At 47.9% G+C, this 21,626-nt stretch overlaps 1 protein-coding gene across 1 annotated transcript in view; it reads left to right on the top strand.

Annotated features, from left to right (window-relative positions):
• Positions 1–11,836: 11,836 nt before the first annotated feature.
• The window catches only part of MXI1 (MAX interactor 1, dimerization protein), an 87,660-nt gene continuing 77,870 nt past the window's right edge, over positions 11,837–21,626 (top strand). Inside the window, exon 1 of the mRNA XM_043475470.1 lies at positions 11,837–12,468. Coding sequence (XP_043331405.1) covers positions 12,207–12,468 — 262 coding nt within the window. The 5' untranslated portion in view covers positions 11,837–12,206. The remainder of the gene's footprint in view (positions 12,469–21,626) is intronic.

The following is a 21,626-nucleotide window of genomic DNA, read 5'->3' as shown; positions in this document are numbered from 1 at the left end:
TAGGATGGAATTCTGTTCTCCCCAGTTGACCTTTACTGGTGTGAGTGTGGGTGGGGTCACAGTTTTTCTGTGGTGTTTGGCTGAAGCAGAGTGGTTATTATCCAGAAGTTTTTTTGTCTTATTAGGCTACCCCGTTCCTGATCATTTGGCTGGAAAGGACAGACTTTTGTTTGTCTCTCTCTCTTTTTTCTTGTCTGCCCTAGCTTCTTCAACTCCAAGTCTGGGATAAATGAGACAAAAACAAAACGCAGAGACTTCATCACTGTGTTGTTCCTTGGGTCCTGAGATCCCTAGCTGGTCTGCCTCTCTCTCTGTACCTCTAAGAGTTTTCTTATATTTGCTGTATACATAATGACCAAGGATTTTAATTGTGTTTAGTAGAAAGAATAGAGATTTATGTCTGCCTCATCTTCTTAGAAGTGGAAATTCTTTCCTCACTGTGTTTTACTTACATCTCTTAACAAAAGCAAAAAACCCACTGAAATTTAAGTATCACGCTAACTTCTAGCATAATTTACCAACACTTTTAAGTGATCAAAATCTTTTGCTATTAGAATATCTTCATGAGATATTTCGTGACTCACTTTCCAAAGAGATAATCAGTCTTGAACTATGCAAGGATCCTCTCTGGGTAAATCTGTAATCAGAGTAAAATTAACCCCATCAAAGGATGTTACATTTTGATAGTTCAAAGGGAGGAGGTGGATATAGCTTCATACCCAGGATGGCTGTCTTAAAAATACCAAAATGACCAGCTACTAAGACTTGCTTCACCATGCCAAAACTGCAAGTTTGCTGACAAAGTCCCCCCAGATTAATTATCTGCAACCCCGCCCAACCTTTTGGGTTGGATTTCCCAGAAATAGTGCCCCAGTTCTTATTTTGTTTCTTTCAGCACAGCAAGTTACCAAAACCAAATCAGGAAAAAAATCTCTGAATATTATTAATAAAGGAGGAGTTTCCTTTGAACTAGAGTTTTTTAAACCGCATTTCCCAGAGATTTCCTGTGCAGTTTCAAAAGAAGTTCATGACCACTTTGATTAGGACTTTATCTCAAGCACTAATGGAGATAGGCGTGTTCTCAGACTATCCATCAGCATGGATGTTAGCCAATTATGTCCCCTTGTAAAAAAGTAACAGAACCGCTCCTTGGGATCCACACTAATAAAATGATCTTCTTCATCAGAGATGAGAGTCTACTGTTTCTCTAGCTCTGAGCCAAGAAAACTTGGGGAAACCAAAGAAGATTTTTCTGTTGTAACTCGGTGTATTTGTAGGTCCATCCTGTATTGAACACACATGGACAAAATGCTGTCAGTTGCAACCAGACTCTTTTATTGCACTATTATTTCAGTTATTTAGGGGTTGGAGAAAGATGGTGGGTGGGGGATGGCTAATGGAGACAGATGGCCAGTGCAATCATCACTTGAAAAACAGGTTTGTCCTTTAAAAATGACAACAGCAGTGGACTCTCAGTGGCAGGTGAAATTTGAAAAAGGATTAGTAAGGGATTACCTAAGAGAAAAAGACAGGTGTATCTAGGGTGCTCCAGTTGGAGGGGGCACTTTAGCTTTTGAATGACACCCTTAAAATTGCCCCCTCACATTTCAGTTCCATTTGTACCCGTGGACTTTGGCAATGCCAGTGGTGGAGAGTCTGGACTCATCTTTAAGAAGGACAAAAGACAGAATAAATACTGAAGTTTCCCTCCATTATTTGAAGGGAAAATATAGAGAGTATATACTGGACTTTTTAGCAGAGTATGTATGTACCTAAAGAGAAGGCAGGAAGCCCACAACTCAGAGCTCTCTGTCCTGCTTGAATCCTGAATCTCTACTTCAGAAGCCTGGGAACAGGTAAAAAAGAATCTTAACTCTCCGAGGAGAGTGGCTAGGGACTCAGGGCCAGAATTTCTACAAGCGAGCTGATCACAGGGCACTATGGCTAGATGTGACCATCTGACCTACATCCTTTTGATAGATGAAGAAACTTAGAAGTGCAATGACCTGCCCAAGACCATGACTGGTCAGTGACAAAGTCATAAATGGAATTCAGGGAGTCATGTCCTTTTTATGCAATCCACCTTTCTCTTTGGCATGAGTAATCCTATCTTACAAGGCTTGGTTAAGGGCTCAAAGCCAGAAGGCTGAGAACAAGAGGGTCTGAGCTTGTGTGCTGGACTCCTTGGGGAGCTCTAGATCAGACAGGACTGTAGCCCCACCTGTATGATTTTTAGCTGCCAAGCTTTGGGAAAGGAAGCTCTACAGGGCCATCAGGGAAAGGTAGAAGCAGTGAAACAACAGCTACATTGTAGCTCAGATGGTAAAGAATCTGTCTGCAATGCAGGAGACAGGAGACCAGTGTTTGATCCCTGGATCAGGAAGATCCCCGGGAGGTGGAAATGGCAGTCCAGATATATATCCAGGAGTGGAATTGCTAGATTGTATGATAACTCTACTTTTAATTTCTTAAGGAACTTTCATACCATTATAGTGGCTGCACCAATTTACATTCCCCATCAACAGTGCACATGAATTCCCTTTTTTTTTCACATCCTCACCAGCACTTGTTATCTTTTTGGTAATAGCCATTCTAAACAGTGGCACTAGTAAAGAACTTGCCTGCCAATGCAGGAGACATAAGAGATCCCTGAGTCAGGAAGATGCCCTGGAGAAGGGAATGGCAATCCACTCCAGTATTCTTGCCTGGAGAATCCCATGGACAGAGGAGCCTGGCTGTCTACAGTCCACGGGGTCATAAGAGTTGGGCACGACTTAGCGACTAAACCACCACTTATTGGATGCTTCCTCCCTACTAGGCATTGGGCACTTTACAGGCATTATCTCATTTGAGCCTCACAATGAACTTGTGAGGTAAGTATAATTGTCACTTCCATCTGCAGATGAAAAACTGAGATTCAGAGAGGTTATGTAACTTGCCCAAACATATATATGAGAAAATGAGAGAAACAGAATTCGAACCCATCTCTGCTCAGCATCAGACCCCAAGCTTTTAACCCATGTGCTGTGTCACTTCTCAAAGGCACATTATACTCCGAGTTTCTCAAGTCACAGTCGAAATTTGGGTGCCTGCTTAATTCATATACACATAGGAAATAAAATTGGATGCCTGCTAGCTCTGCTGTATCAGGGTGGAGGTGGTAGAGGGAAGACCCATGCCTTTGGAGGGCACCAAGCTCCTTGGAAATGGTGCTGGGCCCCCCTGTGTGGCTCTGGAGACACGATACTGGCTGCATAATCCGGTGCTTGGTAGCTGGAATGTGGCCTGGAAGTGGACCCTTGGGTAAGTGAAGTTTGTCACATGTCTCTACCACTTTCTGCTCAGGGGTTACACACCCTAAGCCAAACCCCACTCCCCCTCCTTTGCCTTCCACCATATTAGGTCCCTTCTATCAGTGATTCGCAAGCCCAGTTGCACAGAAGAATCACCTAGGAAATCTTTTAAATTATTGGTAACTGAACCCCATTTCCAGAGGCCTAATTTAGTTGACTAGGTTAAGCTCTCCAGTTAAGTTGCTGGATAAAACACAAGACACTCAGTCAAATTTGAATTTCAGATGAACAACAAATAGCATAAGCATGTCCCCCAAACTGGAGCTTCCCAGGCAGCACTGTTGGTAAAGAACCCATCTGCCAATGCAGGAGATGTAAGAAATGCAGGTTCCACCAGGAAGATGCCCTGGAGAACGGCATGGCAACCCACACCAGTATTCTTGCCTGGAGAATCCCATGGACAGAGGAGCCTGGCAGGCTACAGTCCATGGGGTCGCAAAGAATCAGACACGACCAATCGACTTAGCACACACACACTCACACTTGTCCCCCAAATTGCATGGGTCATACTTATACTAAAATATCATTTGCTGTTTATCTGAAATTCAAATTAAAATGTGCATCCCTGTGTTTTCATTACATAAATCTGGCAATCCTATCTCCAGGTCATTCTAAGGCACAAGCCCAGGCTGAGAACCTCTTTCCTACATGACCAACAATCTTTCTAAGTGCACTTGTGTATTGCACTCAGCTTTGCAACCTCTGGGGTGGGTGGCCAATATGTAAGTTTTCTTAGGACCTTCTGTGGCATGGTGTCTGTCCTCTAGCCCAGCAGTGAGGCTAATTGTGGAAAAGGGTGGACAGATCATGAGAAGTTAGCTTGGCCACCAATGGAAGATTGCCAATATCTGATAAATAACACTAAAGGTGCTGCCTGCACCTGATTTGATCCGGAACAAAGTTCCTAGTAGTTGAACAATGTGTGTGTGGTTTTTTTTTGGCGGCGGGGGGGGGGGGCGAAGTGCCAAATGGAATGTGGGGTCTTAACTCCCGAATGAGGGATGGAACCCATGACCCCTGCATTGGAAGCATGGAGTCTTAGCCCCTGGACCACCAGAGAAGTCCCTGAACAAGGTGTATTGCACAGTTGTTTTATGAGTGATAGTTGCTCAGTCATGTCCGACTCTTTGCGATTCCATGGAATGTAACCTGCCAGGCTCCTTTGTCCACAGAATTCTATTTTATTATTTTATGCAAGGCACCTATTAGGCACTGCAGGGGAAGCCGTGGAAGCTGTGGAAGAACTCACAACCTAGGAAGGGAGAATCCAGGTTTCCTTTCCAGGAGAAATGTTCAGTCTATCATCTAATGAGGATTTTCCACAAGCTTCCTTGTTATGTACATAAACCCAGCTAGTGAGACTGCATAAACTTATACCCAACCCACATGCCTGGACAGAACTGGATGAAAGTAAGTGGGTTATAAACAGGAAGAAGGAACATCCTGCTGTGTTCGGCTGGAGACCAGGGAGCGCCCCAGCCCTGTCACTTGCTTGCTGTGCCATCTGAGACAAAGCACTTGTTTTTTCTCAGTCTCCATTTCTTCATCTGTAAAATGGGGGTGATGACAATAGCTTTTGGAGTTGTTTTGAGAATGAAATAAAACTATGCATGGAGAACAGGGCTTGAAGTATTATAAGCATTCCGTGAATACTAGCTGTTATACTTAAAATAACAAAATACGGGACCACATTACATGTATGTACAGTGCACTTAAAAGCGCCCACATCCAAAGTATGAAAAACTAACAAGACAAGAAGAGATGTCCTTAACAGTCAGACTATGATCTGACAGAGTCCATTTCTTCTAGGACTTTGACAAGTGAACCAGGAAATGGAGAAACATGTCTGAATTCTAGCCTCTGTATTTGGGATTTTCTTCTCAATTTTACATTAACAATGATGCAATTAAGAATCAAACGTCTAGGGCAGATTCTTGTGACTATATGCCAACATGTTATTCTCATGTGCCTGCCTGTCTAGGATGGTGTTTTTAGGGTGTAGTTATATGGAAATAGCCTCTGATTACGTTTCTGACTTTTCCAGGTAACTTATAATTTTAGACAGTTGTTTTGACGTGATTCTTTGCCAGGCTACACATGCCTGTGAGATTTTTTAGAACTCTGTGAATTAGAATAACATGAAAATTTTTAAAAATTTAACTATTCTGATACATAATGTAGTGCGCCTTACTACGTGGAACCACACAAGAGGTCAGTGTATACAAGTGAAAGTCAGTTTCCCACGTAAGCAAGAGAGAAAGGGTTTCCAGTGAAGGCAAACCCTTCCATAGTCTCTCATGATATTTCTGTGATGCATAACAGAATGTAACAGCCCTGCTGTATGAGTCTCTGTTACTCTGGCTCCAGCGTGGAGTTTGCCTATCATTTTCTGAAAGACACTGGAGTAAAGGGTTTTTGTGTGCTTGTATGTGCCTATATGTATACCTGCATGCACACCCACTGGTCCTAGGTCATGTGTACACCAGGATAAGAAATAAGTCCTGAGAGGGTGGGAGTTTGGACCCTTTGCTCACTTCTGTGTCCTGACACCTTGGAGAAGACTGATGTGTGGGAGACTCCGTCTTCTGATGGAATGAAGTCATGTGTATGTCGAGTACATGCTCACACATCTGTTATCCCTGATAAATCACACTTCAGTGCCCATCAGCCTTTTCACCCAAGAGAATTGAGCTCTTGGTTAGGAAGGGGAGAGTGCAAACTGCAGGCCTCGGGCAGGAGTGATGAAAAAAAGAAGGGAGAGAAAGAAAAGTTTTCAGAGGGGAGAAGAGCATGGGTGGTGGACAAGCGCCCAGGCAAAAGGTCAGGAACTAGAAGCAGTACCATTCCAGGCTGCTTCCTCCCTGGAGATTTTGTGTAGCCCCCAATGCGGGGGCTGCTTCCCAGATTGCTGAGTCCAGTGGTTCACAGACAGGGCTCCTGTTCCCCCAGACCTCTTTGAAGACACGAATGGGTCTCTTCCAAGTGTTTCTTGTTTGTTTTCCAAAAAAGAGAATCAAAGGGAGGAAAGTTTTTCCCAGACCTGAGATTGCCAGTTTCTTTACTTTTGGCTAGCATTTTACCAGCTCCGTGTGGTCATCTGGTTCTCTCAAGTTGATCCCAAACCCCCATGGACAGTGACATCCCTGTCTGTGATTAATGAACATGGAGGAGATGAATTGAGGATGCTTTTCAGACTGGGGGAGAGAGGTAGACTGAATGCCAATGGCACTCTCCCATTGTAGGGGAGAACCCTGACCCTGCAGATGGTGAGATTATTTCTCCAAAATGACAGAGCCATGCAATGGCCCCAAATTCTCACATCTTTTTGCCATTGTTTCTGTTTTCCCTGAAAATCTTCCAGGACTCTCTTAGCCCATTACTATCCTGACATGTGCACAATACTTCACAGTTTCCAAAGTTCCTTTATAGATACCCTTTCGGCAAGGCAAAGATTGTTCTTCCCACTTTGTAGATGAGAAGACCGAGGCTTTGAGTGACTTATACAATCAACCAGCTCATCATTAGGGGGAAGCTCCTTTGCCACCTGCATACTGCTTTCCCCTTCCATCTCCTAAAGCCTAACATTTCACCATTAGACCTGTATTCCTTTAGCTTAAGGCATTGGCCATCTTTTAATTCCAAATGTTTCTGGAAACGATCATATTTGAGCTAGTGTCAGTCACTGGTACCTTAAAGTACCTGAATTTGCAATCTTTGTTGAAATCGTTTTAAAAATATGGAGACGTTAAAGAAAATAGATTGCTGTAGGAATGCCCCCCCTGCCCCCCCCACCCCCCGCACCACCCCAGCCCCAGGATACACGAGAGAATAAGAAGGTGTAACGAAAGTAAGCTCTGTATGATTCTCACTTGGTCGCAGGGCACTGACTTCATTGCCTGGTAATCCTGGAAGATCCTCCTTTAGAGGCAATTTATTGTTTTGGAGGCTCATCTTGTCCCCAGATATGTACAACAGTCAGAACAGGGAAAGGGTGGCTGGGCCACTGCACTTTTGGGGAAGGGAATTTCCACCATCTGGCTCAATGTGTTTCTGGCTACTCTACAGAGGCAGCATTTTGATATTTAAACTTTAATGTGAGTGACTCAGGAATAGTTTTGCAGACAGTGTTCAGTGCCTCTTCTTACCATGCCGGAGCAAGGAAGCCGGGAAAGGCCAGCACCAAGGTTCAGCCAGGCGAGGAAAGGTCATTCATCTCTTTGATGAATGGGCCACACTTGTGCCATGCTAGGTGCTAGGGCCTGGGGATGGTGGGGGAGCAAGTCATGCTCCCTGCCCTTGATGAGCTCAAAGTCTATCAAACCCTTTAAGAACTGGGCATTGCATGGGAGAAGCCCAGGAGCTGCCTGAGACAGGAAGGGCCTGCCAACCTCAGAGGTCCAGGAGAAGGGAGGGCAGAGTCCAGAAGGGCAGAGATAATGCCCAGGAGTAGGTGACATCCGGGTGAGCTCCAATGTAGGGTGGAGGCTCTTTATCCTCTGCTTATGTCTACACCCACTGGTGAGTGTGTGGGTGGGGGTGGGGGCATGGGGAGTGGCTGAAGGAGGCCTAGTCAGCACTTCTAAGCCTGTGCAGGAGCCAGTGGGAGAGGCAGAGTCCCACAGTTCTAGTTCCTGCCATTCTGCTTGTGCCTAACAGTTCCTAACCGCCCCCCCCCACCCCCCCCCCCAACTCCTGGGCTTCCCCTGAAGCCACTTCTAATAGATAAAGACAAGATAAAGGCTCCTAAGGAGAGAAGGAGTCCTGAGCCAGCTCATCAGATCATTGCCGACAATCCCTTTCCAAAGGGAAAGTTGCCCAGGAAAAACCTGGCTAGGAAAGCTCTAAGGATTAGGACTCAAGAGACAATGCAGGGGACAGATCTCTTGATGGTGTTTACCAAGCCCGAGTGCAAAGACCACAGGTCAAAGAGCGGAGAAGAACCTGACTGGTTGTGCTAACAAGGATCAAGGAAAAGCTAGATGTTGGAGGGTAGCTTCAGGCAGAAAGGGCTAGTGAGGGGAGCACAGGTGAGGAGGAAGGGCAGGCTTAAGGAGCCCAGGAGAGCCAAAGTGGTCCAGGATGGGGAAGGGCATCCCATCCAAATGCAGGATGGGGAGGTCTGGGGGCAGCTCTCATATCACAGCCTCAGTAATTAACCAGCCTCTGTGTACCTGAAGACATAATTACAGGCAAAACAACTCCTTTGATGTAAGAGTGTAGTGTAGTCTGGGGGGAAAGATGGGCAAATAAAGAATGATTTTGCTTTAATATGCAAATAAGGTTGTTGGAAAAATAGTGCCAAATAGGCCAAGCAAAGAAACAGAAGGTTGAGAAAATGTGACCCAGGCTGAGTGGGCACCCAAGACATTTAGGGTCCTTGGGAACATCATGGCTGGCCTGACCGGGCACCGCAAAAATTCACTGCTTTCCTTTAACATAGTTCACATGTTCCTACAGGCTGATTGCCTTCTCATCCTCTCCCTGCTGTCTGCAGATATTCTCAGCAAGTTTCTAAAGAGGCCTGTTTATTTATGGAATCAAGGCTCCAGAGAAGGACTTCCCTGGTGGTCCAGTGGTTAAGAATCTGCCTTCCAACGCAGAGGATTTCAGTTTGATCCCTGGTGGGGGAACTAAGATCCCATATGCCACGGGGCAACTAAGCCCATGTGTTGCAACTTGAGAGAAGCCTGCGTGCCACAACTACTGAGCCTGCACGCTCTGGACCCCGTGTGCCCCAATTAGAGAAGCCAGTGCTTTGCAGTGAAGACTGAGTGCAGATGAAAAAAAAAAGGCCCAGGAGAAAGAGGTACAAAGGGTATGAACAGCTCCTCCTAGGAAGCAAAGGTAATCAGGAATGGCGCTGAGCTTGTGACCCAGCTCATTCTGCCCTGTGATATAACTTCTGAAACAGCCCTCTTTACGTTTGGAGCCAACTTTATTAGAGAAATCTATTGATTGGGGAATGGTTAGGGAGGAGGGATGCTCACATGATTTAACACTTGATGGGTTCTGAAAAAAAATAAGGAAGAGCCTTTGAGCTTTAGCACATTCATCGTTCCAAAGACACGTTACCAAAATGAATGTATGCAACTCTACTGTATGTGAGACTCTGGGGCACAATAGCCTAGATGCTGTGAAACAAAAAGGCATTTCTCCTGCCTCCACTGTGTCTCTTGTGGTGCCATTGTCTGATGCTAAGAACTCACATAATAACAAAAAACAATGCCCCTATGATGGGAGGGAAGACTTGATTTGGCACCAGCAGTGGTGTTTTCCATGGGAATGATGGTGGGGGCTGTGGCTGACTGTGGGAATAGTGCAAATCAGCACTTTTTTGTAGATTTTCTTCAAGCCATTGTTTATTTTGGCTTTGGTCAGATCCGTGGCCCAGCTTGAAGATTCCCACTGGGCTTTCTGAAGCTCACAGACCTATGAGAGATGAAACAGGGATAAATAAATAATGACAAAACACTCTACCCCTGCCCTGGCATTCATGTGTGGGGTGTGCCTATCTTGCTGGGTGTGTATACATGCAGATTGAAGTACAGTATATGTACACATTTGGCCCACACCTTCACCGGGGAATCAGAAATCAAGGTTTTCTCTGGGCTTAGAAGGTTCTTTGTCTCACTTTCACCAGGGGCAAGGGAGATCAATTTTTGCAAAATGGCATTGGATAAAACTTGTTTATACTTCCTAAAGTCCTTAGATGTTTATAGACTTTAAAATATGAGTAACTCAGATTGTGGTTCCAACAGAACAAAAAGTAAATAGCTGTTGTGAAGATGGAAAAAAAGTGAAGTGAAAGTGTCAGTCATGTCCAACTCTTTGCGACTCCATGGACTGTAGCCTGCCAGGCTCCTCTGTCCATGGAATTCTCCAGCCAAGAATACTGGAGTGAGTTTCCATTCCCTTCTCCAGGGAATCTTCCCAACCCAGGGATTGAACCCAGGTCTCCTGCACTGCAGGCAGATTCCATACCAGGGAATGAGCCACCAGTAAAGGTGAACTTTTATCTCACAGCTTTTAGGAGTTTCTTCTCTACCCTAGCTAAAGGATTCAGAGATCAATCAAGATGGAAAATGAGCAGGGAATATGTGTAGTATGATTATATTATGGTCCAAAATGTAGCTTTAAAAGCTTTTAAAGCTAAATCAGCTTTAAAATGCCAAATACTGATTCAGTAACAGGTTATTGCAGTCTAAAAATACAAGACTTCAGTGAGGGTGCATGTATTTATTTTACATACATACATAGTGTTTTGTGTTTTTTTTTTTTTACAAAGAAACACACTTTCTTATCCTTTTTTCCAAAAGTTTCCATTTCCAGGAAAAGTCTTCCTGACAAGTGTATGTGAAGCTGTCTCTAAGCAGGGTGGCTGGGTTGCACAACTCCAGGGGGCAGCATTCACTGTGTCTTCTATATAAATGGTTTCCCTAGAGGAAACCTCCAGGAGACCTTGCAAGGCCACAATATTTAGATAAGCTTATTGCACAGATGTTTTTCAACAAAGTGCAGAAGAGTCTTGTTTCCTATAACTTTTCTCCTTTTAGCTGCCAAGTAGGGGACTGAGGTTCTTATCTGGGTTTATATTGGAAGAAAAGGATCACACTACGAGCCAGGCAGCATGCTGACTGCAGATATACTTTAATCAACTCATGAATCTTATCAGAGGTTTCATGGATGGGGAAACAGGCTGAGAGAGTTTAGAGGACTTGCCCAGGCACACACGCAGTCCAGCCTGTGTACAGCAGAGCTGGGCTTGAATGCCTCTCTATGGCACTCCCCAAGGGCCCTGACTGCCACTACACTTCCCAGGCCTGGAAAGCATCCATGGTTCCTGCAGATCCTGAGTGGGTCTGCACTGGCCGTGGAACAGTGTCACCCAGGGTAGGGGTCTTCAGAACCAAAAGGTGGAATTCAGCCAGGGTCGGGGTGGGAAGTTCCTGGGCTGCCACCTGCGCCTTTCTGCCAAATAAAATAAAAGAGAGCCAGGTGTGGAGGCTCCCTACTGTGAGCTTTGCACAGCTGGAGTAAGGCTGGGAAGAGGAGTGCGGGGAGAGACGCTTCCATCTCCTCCCCCTTCCTGGAAAATAACTCTGCATTTGAAGGGAGAAAGAAAGAGTGAGTAAATTTGTAACTGGGATTTGGTGGCCTGGGGATTTCATTTGGCCCTGTGAAGGCAGATGCCTGTGCCTCTGTGTGTGCGTGTGCGTGCGTGTGTGTGTGTGTGTGTGTGTGTGGAGGAGTGTGTTCATTGCGGGGAGAGAACCTGAGGTAACGTGTATGATTTTTTTGGATTGGACTTTTATTTTTTAAGTCATAGCAGCTACCGTTGGAATCTAGTATGTGGTGCCAGGCATTGGTATTATTTTCACGTGAAGTAAAAGAATAACAGTTTAATAGTTTGTTTTTCTGTGGGTACGCTCAGAGCCTTCGAGTATTTTTTCCATTTGGGTTTAAATACTACGCTCTACAATGGGATAAGATTGGGGAGAGGCGGGGTAGTGTGCCGGGGCTGGCAGGGGCGGTCCCTGCCTCGCTTGTCTCCGCCTTTCATTTTGACCAGTCCGATGGCGACAGGCTCGCACTAGGACCCAGGCGCCAGAGCGCCTCCGTCTGTCCTGTAGGTTCATTCAATCTCCCATACACACAGACCCACAGCGAGACCGACACACACTCACACACACGCAGACACACAACAGCACGCAGCGAGGCTCGGGAAGTCAGGTCGCCTTCTCGCCTCGGCGCCTTCTTCGCTCCAGCCAGCCGGCTCTCCCCAGGGGCCCGGAGCTCGGTCCGGGCCGCGCAGCCCCAAAAGAGGACGAGCTCGGTGGACCCCGCGGTCCCTCCATGGGCAAACGCGGGCGGCCGCGCAAGGAGGCGCGCTGCGAGGGCGCGGGGCTGGCCCCCGCCGCGCCCCCGGCCGTGACCGCGCCCCAGCCCCCGGCCCAGCCGGAGGAGCCCGCGGGGGCCAAGCTCAGGTGCCCCTTCTCGGACATTTTCAACACCAGCGAGAACTCGATGGAGAAGCACATCAACACTTTCCTGCAGAACGTGCAGATTCTGCTCGAGGCCGCCAGCTACCTGGAGCAGATCGAGAAAGAAAACAAAAGTAAGTTTGGGGGCCCTGGCTCCTCTTCGGCGCCGGGCTCTTTCTTGCTTGCCCACTTCGGCGACCCCTGTCGCCTGCTTAGCCCCCTCTCCCCAACACACTCACATCCCGCCCGCGGCAGTAAAGCCGATGACACCGGAGAAAGGACACGAACGCACAAAGCTGCTAAAGATGTAACAAAGACGAGCGGGGGGTAGGCGGCGGCGGCGGGGGCGGGGGGCTGTCGGTGCGTCCGTCTGTCCGTCTCCGCGAGGCTGGGAGAACCGCTGGGCCGAGGAGCGGGGGAGTGTTGTTGTTTGCTGACAACTCAGCCGAGAGCTCATCTCTTCGAGGTCGCCTTTCTTACTTTTTTTTTTTCCCCTCTCCTTTTTTTTTTTTTCTTCCCCGGAGCCTTCTCGGGCAGACAAGTGTTGTTTTTCTGTCGCTCGTTCCTGGGTGGGGTGAGGATTACAAGACGAAAGTTGGAAACTGTAGGCAGAGCTCGGCGGTTCCAGAAAGAAAACACATAGACACACACGACAACGATAACAACAAGCAAACAGCCCTCCACGGCGTGGGCTCCGGCTGGCTCGGCTCTGCTTCTTCCTCCTGTCTACTTTGCTTTTTCCTCTCCTCTCGCTGCAAGGCTGGGCTCAGGCCATCGCGTCCACGGAGACAGTCCCCCTGCGCCTCTGCTGCCCTAGGTGCCCCTGCCCCCGCACCCCCCCCCCCGCCCCCCAAAGAAACAGGCCGGCAAAACCAACAGCTCGCCAGCAGCTCGCCCGGGACCCGCGGTGCTGCGCCGGGGAAACTTGGCGAGGGGGACGCAGCGAGAAGGAAACTTTGGGATCTCGCAGGAAACAATAGTTGTGGAAGAAGGTGTGGGCTGTTATGTGCTGTTTCTTTATTTTCCGGGATACGGCTCCCGAGTGAGCGCGCTGGGCGAGGAGGGCAGATGCCTTCCTGGTGGATTTCTACTGCTCCCCCCACCCCCACCGCAGATTCAGGTGGAGAGAGATGGCTGCGGGGGGGGGGGGGGGGTGGGGGGGGCGGCGGTGCTGGGAGCCCCACCCCGGCCTGGCCTCCTTTTTTGTATTTGTTTGTTTCATTTTTGCCTGGGTCCCCCAATCATCCCCAGGCCGTCGCCTCAGCGCCCTAACGGGGGCACGCGAGTGCGGCGTCTCCAGCACGGTCCTCACAAATAATAGCTGCGAGAAGGGGGAAAGGGCCGAGGCGGACAGACCGACAGACTAGAGAAAAGCTAGCTGATTAATCTGTCCGAACAAGTAGGAAGATCAATGAGATGGGGAGGGGGGTGCGGAGAGAGAAAGGGAGAAAAATGGTCCGATTGCAACGTGTCAGGTCTTGCAACCTACCCCCCCAAACACAACAACAACCACCCTCAAACACAAAAACACCCTAGCTGACCGACACCTCAGGCCTTCGGGGTTAAAGTAACCGCGTGATGGCAACGAAATCGTGCAGTAGCTTAAGGCAAAAACAAGGATTTGTGTTGGGAGGTCGGTGGTGCGTTCTTTTCTTCTCTCCCTGTTTTCTTGGGATGCCTGGGTTACGAGAAAGGCGCATCGCCGGCGGTTGCAGCCGAATCAGTTTGCGATTATTTGGGGTGTGGGATGGGGGGCAGTATGCCTTCGCCTGTAGGGTCAGAGCTGGCGGGGAGGTGGGTGAAGACGTGGTTTTGTTTGGTGTGTTTGCTTTTGTTGGAGGGGGGAGGGGCGTGATTTCTTACTCTACACCCCCCCCCCCGCCCAGGTCCCCCATTCCCCCAAGTCTGTCCCGTGGCTCCGCCTTTGGCGGGGGGTGCACCCAAAGAGGGCACCTTGGCAGAGAGTGGCAAACCTGGTTTGCCCCCGCCCCGTCCCCTCCACAGAGGGGTGTACCAGAGAGGCTGCTGGAGCTTCCTCGGCGTCCCGCGCCCCCCGCCCCTCGCACTCGCAGACAATCGGAGACCTCTGTTCCCAACCTCGCTGCCCCCACCCTCGCTCCCCGACCGCCTCGGCCGCCGCCACCTCCTTGTTTACCCGGTGCCGGGGCTCCGGCGTGGCCACCAGTCACGTAAGCAGAGGGCCGGGCGCGCCGGGCCGGACTGCCCCGCACGGGGCGGGCCAGAGGTAGTGGAGCCGGGCTCTGGGGACCGTGGAAGCCAAGGGGCTTCCTCCCGGTCCCCTTCCCTAGGCGTCCGCGCTGCTACCCCCCGAGAGGGGCTCGGGAACCTGGGCGCCCTCAACTTCGTGTGCGTAATCAGCCCCTCGGCCCGGTTGCCCTCCTCCTCCGGCCGGCTCCCCGCTGGAGTATTTTTAGCTCTCTTGCCTCTTTTCCAGCCGCTGTTTGGCTCAGCATGACGTGATGCCAGCGGCCCCCAGATTTCCCCGAGAGCTGGGACCCTGCTCTGGGCCCTCGCGCCCTCCCCACGAGCTCACGCAGGCGAGGGGGACCTGCAGCAAACTATGGGGCGACCGTCCACAGGGCCTTCTATTATCTCCTCTGCAAATTGGAGCGGCCGACGGGGGCCACTTTATTTTCCCCACTCTCGCCCCCGCTCCGGCCCGGGTCTAGGTCTCCCGGTACGGAAAACAACGGGCCCTACATCTGCCTCATTTAATCGGGGGTGCTTCATCGCGCTGGCGGCGCTCGCCGTTGTTTTCTGCTCGATGCACACAATGCCCGCGCGTCACGGCGGTCCGCGTGTGCACAGCAATAACGCGAGTGTGGGGGCGGGTCGTGCGTGCGCCGGGCTCGGGCACTGAGGGTCCCTCCGCGCGCGCGGGGCTTGTTTTGCTTCAGAGCCCTGCTTTCCGAAACGCTTACATCATTCAGTCGTTAGGGGAGGGAGGGGAATCTAGGCGTTCCGACAGGATTCCAGCATTTCTCAGGTCCCTCCCTGGTTTTTGGAAGGAAGCAAGGACCCTAGCTGTTTATTTTTATGATGGGGGGGCGGGGACTCAAGTTTTGTTTGTTGGGTAAGGTTTGTTTCTGGTTTTAGGTCACTACTGCAAACGACAATACTGGCCGGCTCAGGTGCACAACCTCCTCGCTTTCATTTCAGCCAGTTCTCCTGTAATCACTTGATCTGTTTCTCCGCCTCCACCGCTTCCCCCTCCCAGCGAGAGACACATGGTTTCCACATGGAGACAAACTTCTTTCCTCTGACTGGACTTGACCTAGCAGCGTCGCTCAGCCAATCGGCAGCCTCCGCTTCCTCTGACGTCACGCGTTGCTGAGGCCAGAGACTGGGGGGTGGAGCCTGGAGGCAAGCCAGAAAATCTCTGGGAGCTGTAGTGTGGCCAGCTGGTACAATCCCTTCTTAAAGGGACGCTCTTCACCCCGAGAAGGGTATTGAGCCTCAATTCTCCATTTCCGGTTCTGTGAAACATTCTCGAAATGCATCGATAGGCCCTGGTCATGAGTTCTCACGTTCCGCTTTTACTGTATGCAAAGTCCTTACTTGGCAGGAGCTTGCTTTATTTTCCATTGTCACCAGAACTGCTTTTCATGCTTCGTTGAGGTTTCCGTTCTAGGAGAGCTCACCAAGTGTGTCCACAGTGCTGAGTTATTCTCAGTATTTATGATGAGTTTCCTTGGGGTGTTCAAATTGAGTCACTCAGCATTGACTGCTCTGTGCAAGGCAATGATTCCCTAGAAGATGCAAGTACATTCTTGCAAAGTTCCAACTGATGTGAATCCCTAAGAATCTCAAATTAAAGGCCTCCAGAAATATTAATTATGGATACTGTGACCCTGTTATCACAAATTCAGAAATTATATATAAATAACTTCTGACATATCACCTATCCATTCAGGGTCCAGTGAAGGGGTAGCAATTTAGGACTCACTGATCAGTTGGGAAAAAAAATTTACTTCCTGTTTTGGAAAAGGTTAAAACGAAAGAGAAAAAGAAATTAATTCACAAAGGGGTGTTCTGTGCGTAAAAGTTGTTGAGCAGGCAAGTGGAATCTACAGGACACAAGAGGGCTTCCCAGTGTCTAGGGAAGGTGGCTTGGGGGCAATGCTTGAGATAGAAAAGAATGATGAAATGGGAGTAGAAGCCTTGAGTGGCTCTCCGGAGTGCATTACCTGGGTTGGAAGGTAAGGTGCTTTCCTAGGGGCATTGACAGGCCAAAGAGCAGCCTCTGCCTGCTGACAGAGTAAGCTGTGGTTGTTTGGTGTCATTTGGCCCCACCCTGCCTTCCCAACTTAATCTCCTCTACTCCCGTCCAGCAGGTCTACCAGCAAGCAGCCTTTATAGTCATCCCTCTGTGCTTGACTCAGACTCTTCCCTCTGTCTAGCATGCCCTCATTCTCTTACTCCCCTGGGATTATCTGTGTCTAACCTAGCTTCAAAGCCTAGGTCAGATCCTACCTCCTCCAGGAAGCCTCCCCTGGATATTTCTCAAGTCAGGGAATGAATGAGAGAATGAAAGCTTTACAAGTCACCCAGAGCAGGGCCCAAGTTACCCCTTCACTGCTTACTGGCTCTGTGGCCTTGGGCACAAGCTGCCTAACCTCTCTGAGGTTTCATTTCTTTTTTTGTCAAATGAGGATAGCCATAGCATCAGCTTCCTGCTGTTGCTGAACAACTAACTGAGACACTTCATTTAAAGTACCTGGAATATAGTAGGTGCTCAATAAATAGTCACTTCTCTGAGCTTTGATAATCAGCAGTGCTCTACTTCCATGCTGTACATTAGATTTATCCTCACAGGGAGAAGATTAGCATCTTAAGGGAAAAGATCACTCAACAGTATTTCAGTATATGTCACCATTGCATAACATTGGACATACACGAGACAATTAATATACATCCCTTGATTGCTTGGATTTGTCATTTACTGGCTGTGGCACAGTGATCAGGTTTGAAGGCAGAAAGGACACATGATAGACTTTCTGAAGACTTGGAGTTGGAAATAACTGATCTCTTTCAAGGAGGGAAGATGTCTCCCATAATCAATGCAGACTGCTCCTGGGCTTTAAAGATTAGGGCCTATACAGAGATGGCGGGTCAGGCCCGGAGAGCTGAAACTGCATCACCTGTGACCCTGCAGATGGATCAGTTATTGGTTTACAGAGCGACTTATGCTAAAATTTGACAGCAACTAGTGTTTATGCAGATCATATTTCTGCATGGCAGGCATCTTACGATTCAGTCATTCATTCATTCCACAAATTATGTATCGAGCATTTACGATGTGCAATTGCTTTTTTTCCCCCTGAAAACTCTGTGAGTTGATTTATGATGGGAATGGAGTGAGGTATTTGTTTTTGGTGAAGTTGTATAAAGAGCATTCTTAACTCAGGCTTCTATTTCCTCTACATCCTAAATTATGCTCCCCAGATTCAACTCTTTTTGATCTCTGCCCATTGCTAAATGCCAGAAGTGGACTTTTGGGGATACTGTTGTGGCTTTCAGAGTCCCAGAGCACCTAGGGACTGGGTACGCTGTGGAGGGGACCCAGGAAAAGAATCTGGACCTTACGAACTTAGAGAAGCTGAATTGAGTCATTCATGGTTTGGTGGGGAAAAAGAAACTCCATCAGATCCAAGACAGAACAAGAGCTGCTCACCTACCTGCTCTCTTTGACCAAAACACTCTCCTATTTGGCACACTTAAGAAATGGAGATTTTCATCTGAGAATGGCCAGCAAAATCTAGAGGTAGAACTGAAGGAAGTGAAGAGGGTGCCCGCATTGCAGCAGCAGCAACTAACTGCACTGTGTAACACCAACACTGGCAACCATTCACTGAGCACTGACTACACTTGGTAAAGTATGGGGCTAAAGACGTGTTATCTCCTCCCACACTTCACAGCAACCCCATGGCGTGTGTACTTTCAGTTCAGTTCAGTCGCTCAGTCGTGTCTGACTCTTTTTGCGACCCCATGAATCGCATTGCTCCCATTTTACAGAGGGGGTAACTGAGTAACTTGCCCAAAGGTCACATAGTAATGGTGGAGCTGAGTTTTGAACCTAGACCTCTGATTGGACTGAGCCCGCAGTTTTATACAACCATATATGCATGGATGCATTTTCCAGTCAAGGAATGAAGTCCAGAGAGGTGAAATGACTTGCTCAAGGTCGCCCAACAACCTGAAGCAGAGTGGGTGCTTGTAACACCTTGTTGATTGTTCAAGGTCTTCCTAAACACACCCTGCTTAGAAAAGGTTTAGAAACGAAGCTGGAGACAGAAAAGCCAACCAGAGAGGTTTTTTTTTTTTTCTTTTTTGTCTTTGTTTTTCAGAGTTGTTCAACTCTCCTGGCCCTAACTCAAGTTTAGGCTCCTAGGAAACACCACCCCCTTCGTGCTGCCGTTCCCAAGTCTGTCCTCTGGACATATTAGAGGACTTGGGGCTGTTGCTATGGTACTGGGGCCAACAGCAGGTTCATCAAAAGCCGAGTCTTTTGCCTTTTAAAAAAGAAAAAAGACTGGCCCTGCAGAAACGAATTGGCCACAAAGATTTGCATCAGTCATTGTGGCTTGTTCTGTTTTAGATCCCCCTGCCTCCCCACCCCACCCACTCTTCCCTACCACCACCACTTTCTATAAATACAGTTGGATAAATATTGATTTAAACTGGGTTTCTGGAGGAGAAGCACATGGTTGCCCTGGCCTGGTCCTCACTTAGATACCACCAGTATGCCAGGCATGACACACCTAAACCCTGACAACTCTGGCTTCCAGATGACCCGTTTTGGGGAGGTGAATTGTGGTTTTGTGGCTTTTGAGTTAAAAAAGAGAGACAGAAAGAAAAAGAAGTGTAAAAGGCAATAACCCAGCAAAAAATGGAAATCTTCCTGCAGGATGAAGAAAGCCATTTTCAGCAGGCAGAAATGAGGGGAGGTTTACGGTAGCCTGGCCTTCTGAACCAGTAGTTCTCTTCCCTTTCCCATTCTTCCTTCCATCCCCTTTCGGTTATGTTTTTGAAGGAGGCAGGTGGTAAGAGAACATCAGTGCCAGGAAAAGCCCCAGAGGTCATAGAGCTTCCATCATCCTCACTATACAGATGGGGAGGCTGAGGCCCAGAAAAGGACAGTGGCCTGCCCAAGACGACACAGCAGAGGCAGAACCAAGTCTGTCTGGGCTGTGTTCCCTCCTGCCTGATGTGAGAATGGGTCCCAGGCAGAGCCCCAAACTAGGCTTTTGTTTTACAGGTCAGGTGCTCATAAAGTCAGCAACCCTCAACCCTGGTTTACTGATCGCAGGGTGTGTCTGGTTATTGCAAAGGTCATTGCAACATTCTCAATAGTCTTTCAAAATGAAGATAATTTGAATTCACCATTTAGAAAAAATATTTTCTTGTATGTCTATAGTAGGGAGCGTGGGTGGAACCCAAAGGTGATGACAGTGATAGGACGGCTCTCCAGCCTTAACTGAGGAGGCGGCTTTCAGGTCTTCCCAGAGGGGCCTCCCTCTGGGGGTGGAGGGTGGAGCTCTTGCTCCACTGGTGAGAAGAAGCTTTGATTCCAACGGGAGCGACACCTGCTCTCTGACTCTTTTGCTAAACTAAAGGGAAGTGATTTTCTCTGATACTGTTGTCCCTGAGTGGCCTGGCTGGAGGTGTTAAAGCTGTCAGCAGCTGACTTGATCTCTCTGGCCAAAACGAATGGGCATTTGCCACCACCCATTTGAGCTGGAGGTTCCTCCTTTGCTTCCTCATCTTGGCAGAATGTTCTACTGGGCCCCCTGCTTGTGAAATATTTTGAAAGTTCAGGTGACCCTCATTTTGAGCAATACATCTCCAGGAAATATATGTAAATAGGATCTCTCTCTCTCTCTCTCTTTTTTAAATTTAGGTTAGTGAACCTCTCTTTAAAAGGCCCCCATGGCAAATAATTTTATAAAATGTGGAATTATGTTGCATGCCAGGAATTCTCCCTAAATGTGTTCTGTGAGTCTGTTCATCCAGCCATTCATCAAGCTGGTATTTAAGGCGTACACATTGCTTTATGTCAGGCTTTGTGCTAGGGTCCAGAGATACAGTCCCTGCCATCGTGGACTTAAACTCTATTCCAGTGCCAGATTTTAGAAATTCACGTGTCTTAAAGTAAACCTCAACAATGTGGATTGCATCTGACGTGGGCTTGGTGTCTTTGCTTTTAGCCATCATTACAGAGAGAACAAAAATTTATACTGGGCTTCAAAAAAAAAAAGAGAGAATAGTTCCTCTCCTCCCTCCATGTACCCTGCCATCCCCCAGCCTGATGTTTAAAATCCTTTGTGTTTTGTGTTTATCCTTATAATTTTTATAGATCTGACTCTCGCCCACTCCCCCTTTTTAAGCTGCCCAAGCCTAGGAAATCAAGTACTGTGTAAGCAACCTTGTAAATAAACACATTCCATTCTTAGTTGCTTACAGATTGGGGCACTCTGCACTTGGAGGATTGTCCATACCAATGTTTCTACCATGCCCGCTGTCCCATCGAACATGCCTTTGGACTCATCTCTCTAATATCCAACTACAGTGTCTGCTGAGGAAATTTAAACATAGCAAAATTAGAAAGATAAACACAGTGTCCCAAGGGAGAGAAAGATTGGGACATTTAAAGCTAATAAAGGGGGATTTGGATTACCTGTTATTTGAGATATTTTGCTCTGTATTTTTATTGCCATTAGCAAGTATACTTGACTAAAGATGACTTGGGACTGTTTTAATACCACTGTATTAAAATGGAGGGCATGCCCAGGGCTGCTCTGTTTCTGGTCAAGAGTGGCAAGCGCGAGCCTTTGTTTTTATTTCTATAGGGGCCCAGAACTACTGTACAGTCCTGTGTGATCTTCTTACTTCAACCATACCTGACCATCTCTACTATATTTCTTGACTCCCAAGATTCTGAGTGCCTTGCATACAACTTTATTTCCTTTTTTCCACCAGCTGTAAAGTTTAGCTCAATACAACACGTCATTTCTAACACCTGTGAGGAGCCGAGCATCATGCCTGGTGCTTCCAAAGTGCAATGTGTATGATCTCCAGGTCGAGTTCTATATTCTAGTGCAAGTGACAGACAAATAGGGATCAATAAATAATACCTGTTTCCTGGGAGTCTGATAGCCTGTCCCTAGGGTGGGGGCGGGTAGCTGCTGACAAGTGTATTGTTGTCTCTGTTTTCCAAAGGAACAGTGATAATGGTGCTTTTTTAATGAGCAGTTACTATGCACCAGCACAA

This window comes from Cervus canadensis, chromosome 8, assembly GCF_019320065.1.
Source record: "Cervus canadensis isolate Bull #8, Minnesota chromosome 8, ASM1932006v1, whole genome shotgun sequence".
NCBI lineage: Eukaryota > Metazoa > Chordata > Mammalia > Artiodactyla > Cervidae > Cervus > Cervus canadensis.
Note: the sequence above shows the minus strand (reverse complement) of the source record. Positions and strands in the feature narration are given on the sequence as shown.